At 38.5% G+C, this 4,908-nt stretch overlaps 1 protein-coding gene across 4 annotated transcripts in view; it reads right to left on the bottom strand.

Annotated features, from left to right (window-relative positions):
• ESRRB (estrogen related receptor beta) overlaps nt 1-3,377 on the bottom strand; it is a 156,440-nt gene extending 153,063 nt beyond the window's left edge. For all 4 annotated transcript variants that reach the window (XM_019552103.1, XM_019552108.1, XM_019552104.1 and 1 more), the window contains exon 1: nt 3,157-3,377. Coding sequence is in view for 1 of the 4 variants with exons in the window: in XM_019552107.1 (XP_019407652.1) it covers nt 3,157-3,158 (2 nt within the window). In the remaining 3 variants the exon portion in view is untranslated. The remainder of the gene's footprint in view (nt 1-3,156) is intronic.
• Between the last annotated feature and the right edge of the window lie 1,531 nt (nt 3,378-4,908).

Genomic DNA, 4,908 nt, shown 5'->3' with positions numbered 1-4,908 from the left:
AACTGAAGTTGTACAGCGGTTGAAAATGCTGATGGCTTAACTGGTTTCATTTTTTTTTTTCCATAGCAGCCCTGAGGGGTTTTAACTCTTTCTGCAGCCCTGAAATCCTGCTTTTGGAGTTCAATGTTTAACTCGCGCTGGGAGACTCATAAATATTCGGAGTCACTCTCTCCCTCTCTGTTTGATTAGGAAATGAGCCTTTAACTCAATGTAATCCCCAAGCCATTAACAAAAAAGCCCTCAACAGCTCTACTATTAGAATTTCACTCCTAACCCACAGAGGATTGAATTAGATTAACATAACTACCCGCAATCTGAGTTTATTTTCTGTGCCAGATAGAAATGTGTTTTCAGGAAAGGAAAAGAGAGAGTGAGAGAGCAAGCATGAGCATAATGAAATGTAAAAATAGAGAGATGAGAAAGAGATGGACAGATGTATAGGTGAAGAAATAAAAAGAGGGAGACAAGGGATAGCTGCACAATCTTTAATAAGTAGCTGCTGGCTTTGCAGGGGGGGAGTTGTATTTGGAAGGGCCCCAACAGTGTAGAATTGTACTACTAAGAAGAGTGTTTTCTCCCCTAGTGTTTTCTCCATATTTTCAGAGACTTAAAGATACACACCTGGGCATGCTGTGTTTCCGACACCTGTGCAGCCCATTTGGAACAGGTTTTATTCATAATTCCCATGAGGAGTTATACATAACGAAAGAGAGAAGGGAGGAAGGCAGAGAGAATGCATGCGTCAATCATTTACAGTCAAAGAAACAAATAGACAAGGGTGGAACAAGCAAGATTTTTCATTCCTCAAAATCACAAACAGCCCGGTGACAAATTACATTTAAGAAGTCAGTTTGGAGGAGACTAGGTTGATGGGTGCTTAGTCCGCATAAAATTAATCGTTAGTGAAGCAGAAAGTAAATAATAACAGGCTGCCTTCCACACAATGCATCAAAGTTTTCTAATTGTTTATTTATCTAAACACGCATAAAGATAAAAAAGATGTCCGATAATCTATTGATCTGCATGCTATAAGGCAGTGGGTGCTTGGTAATTTTTCTAGAATTTTTGCCAGAATAAGACAAAGAATCTGCAGGTTGAGCAGGAAGAGACCTATAGTAGTTGTTTAAAAGAGGAGGAGGAAGATAAAGTTGACCTGTTATTATAACCCAACCAATAAAATATTCCCCATATCCTTAAGACCAAAAGACGCAGGGGGTTTATTGGGAATATTTGTTCAGGAATGTTTGGATCTCTGCAAAGTGTTCAGTCATGGGTAGTTGTAGTCATGCCTGAATGTAGGCACATTGGATTTTTGTCGCATTTGCAGTGGGGCAAGAGGTTGCTTTTTTATTTTAAAATAGTCTGTTTTTGTTCTTGATTTTTTAAGAAAACCAAAGATCAGGTGTATAATAGTGACTTTGTTAATTAACAATCAGCATTTTTCATTTCTTCACTACATTTAAAAAACCCTCCTCTCATTTGTATAATTAAAGTGTGATGTATAAGAAACAAAGAAACAATAAATGCAGTATTGTATCAGACAAAAGTTATGGTTTATAGCAAGCATACTTGAAAAAAATGAATTGAAAAAAGAAAATCTTAATGAGTCAAAACTAAGCTTTGTATAGTGAGCATTTTCACGGTGGTAATTTGATTTTTGGGGGGGGGGGGGGTTTGGGTTTTTTTTGCAGAGGAAGCTGTGCATTGCAAGGATCATGTTAAATGTTACTAACTTAAGCAAAAAACAAACAAACAAAAAAAAAACAACGTGTTTATCAATTTTGTCCTGCTATCTGACCTCTGTATCAAAATTCCAGTTCAGTAGCTTGAGTCATTACATCCACGATTAGAAACTCTACAAGAACCAATCTGAAACAACTTCCAAAATAAGAGAAACATTTACAAGTTTAAAACTTAGGGACTTATTAAAATGTACACTGAATTTAAAAACCCCATAACAAATTATATGAGCTTTAAAAAGATGATTTGATCTATTTGTAAACTTTCCCCAGTCAATTTTGCCAAAACTATCTTTTATTTCTGAGTACTTGATATTTTCACTAATGGAAAGTCTATAATCTAGAAAAAAAACCACTGAAAAGCAAAATAAAATTTGTAATCTTGATCCATTTCTCAGACACTATAAATATAAGAAATTCCAAAGCAGTCTCATAAATATACAATAAAGGTTTTTTCTATATTGAAATAATATAACTGAAACTAAATTCAGTTAAAATCATCAAATCTTTGAGGCCAAAATATGAAACACTACTAACTAATAAAAACTATTTTAATTTTAATACTTACATACAAAAAGCTGAGGAATAAAAACTAATTGCCAATTCTTTTTCAAACCTTTACAGTAAGAGCTTCTCCTCCTTTTTTTCTTAACAAAAAGCACTCGAAAATGCTCTATTGTTCAAACAATTTTGCATTCTAGATGCTTTAAAGCAAACACCTCATTGATAATCACAGAGACAATAAGTTCTTCTTTTGATTGTCACCATGCCTGACTTCTCAAAGTACTGCACCCTTCTATTGTCACCACAGATAGTTGCTTGGGGACTTTAAAACTTGCTAAACATCAGCTGCTCAGTGCCAAATATATTCCGTAATACAACATTTCATTTTCACAGTTGCGCTACAGAAGGTTTGAGCCAACACTGCTACTGAAGGGAGAAAAAGGGGGTTCTTTTTGCAATTGGCTGCTGAAGTTTCCAGGTTTATGGTTCCTTTACCAGCACCAGTCAAATCACACCTGTCCTTGGTAAGCCCTTAAGCAGAGTTACATTATACATTGACCTTTTCCGAATGCCAGCAAACCTGACTATTCCTACTTCCCAAACAATCTCATACCACTCAAACTTTCATTTGGTTATTTCAAGAAGGGAAAAAAGAAAAAAAAAACAACCCAAAAGCCACCCACTTGAATAGTGAAGCTGACAGATTTACATAAAGTTCTGAAATCAACTCCTCAGTGCCTGGGTCACCCTGACCTTCCTTTGACAGTGTGAAAATGGCAAAAATAATTTCCTTTAGCCACATTGTGATGCTGCCAGGATTTTAAGCCCAGATAAAATGATCGGTGCAGGGAGATTTGGAACCAAAAAAAAAAAAAAAAAAAATCACAATAAAAGGGAGAAGTTGGGTACTTACATGCTGCAGGTTGAGAGATGAAGCACAGGGCTGGAGTAGAATTTCCCTTGCCCTCAGGTGTTTCTAATTGCTGATTAAATATCTTTTGGTTCCACCCGTACCAACCGACAGTCCCTTCTGCGTCTCTGCCTCTCTTTGTGACTAGGACACAGTACTCCGAGTCCCAACCTATAAATAGATCCCAGCTCCGTGATTGATATAACAGGCAGCTGACAAAAAAAAAAAAAAAAAAAATAACCAGGTCTTAAGCAAAGCAGGAAAAGCTGGGCTTTAAACTCTGCACTGCACCCAGGGAGGAGGAGTCCCCACGGTCATCCGTGGGCATAGGAAAGGGAAAGTGCAAGGGAATTACTTCCCCAGCAGCATTTACAGCAACTTGAGGCACGTAGAGCAAGTGAACAAAATTCAGCGCACAAAGAGAAACCGAACAGTACAAATGACAGTTTAGATCTGACTCATTAACGCAATAAAAAATAAGCAGAGTTTGAGGACTCTGACAGAGTAGGAGCAGAGTTTTACATTGTGTGTTGTGCTCCAACCCTTTTCCATAAAAGTTTATATTCCTGCTGCAGAATAAACTGCAATGGATGCCTGGGTTAGTAGTGCTGAGGTGAGACCATTTCTAAACGGACTCTGCAAAAAAACTCAAAAACTTTGCAGACTGAAAATAAAGTTCCTGTGCCCCAAGCTCCATTTGATCAGGAGTGTTCCTGAAAACTAGTGTCAGGGTATTGATAAAGCTCTCTAGGCTAGACAAACCCCCAAGCAACCATCCCTCACTGGCTGCCATTAGCTCAGCAGAACAAGTTACTCAGTTTCAGGAACTTGGGCTTTGGTCAGCCCTTTCCAACTCCTAAATGCATAGCAGCAGTAGTGACATCTCAACGGGATACATAGCTCTCAGTGGTAATTGGACTCAGAGGTAAACTTCACTGAGTTGCAGCTCCAGGTGAGTAACAGGATAGAGAGAACAGTAGAAAAAGTTGAAGGCAAAGTGGTCTTCTCTGCAGTAGGTTCTGGTGTTATCTCCCACGGTTGCAGCTTGTTCCAGTTCAGCTCTGCTGGCACATGTTAGCATAGACAGCATGCCAACATTTTTACCACCACATAACATTAGACATCATTATTAAAAATACTGCAGCCCCATTGAGCTGGGTAAATACTCAGACAATTAACTCAATTATGCTGCCATGTGGCTCAGTTGAGACTGGTACCTGAGCTGACTAGTTTAAAGCTTCTTGGGACTATCTGCACTCTATGCCACTAATGATACCTCATGAAAATAACTGGTAAAAAACAATTACCTTATTGTAAGGCCATATCCTACTGCCCTGGCATACACAGTGCATCCTTTGAAGTCAATATACCTTTTGCCTGAGTAAATATGGCTGGATTTAACTTCATTGTTTTTAGGGAAGCAAAAACACTATAGGTTATTCCCAATAGTCTCATTCTTGCTGAATGGACCAGTGGCCAAGGTTCTGCAAATTTACTGTATGAAGCAGCAGCACACGGAAATATGCTATGCTGCTCCATGCACTACCTCTGCAACTGGATGCAGTATAACTATATTTATGCGATGCTGTAGCTGGGATAATTAGCACTGTAGAAAGACACAGCCAACTAGCCAACCTGCCTTGCTACACAAGCCCCTTGCTTCCCATTTGAGAGGTAGCACATCTGGAGCAATTTAGCAGGTTTAAGCATGTTGTTGCCTAGCTTTGTAAATCTGTGATGTAGACATAGCCCCAT

Source organism: Crocodylus porosus, unplaced genomic scaffold, assembly GCF_001723895.1.
Source record: "Crocodylus porosus isolate Cpor-Errol unplaced genomic scaffold, CroPor_comp1, whole genome shotgun sequence".
Lineage (NCBI taxonomy): Eukaryota > Metazoa > Chordata > Crocodylia > Crocodylidae > Crocodylus > Crocodylus porosus.
The sequence above is the reverse complement of the archived record's forward strand: the minus strand, read 5'-3'. Positions and strand labels throughout refer to the sequence as shown.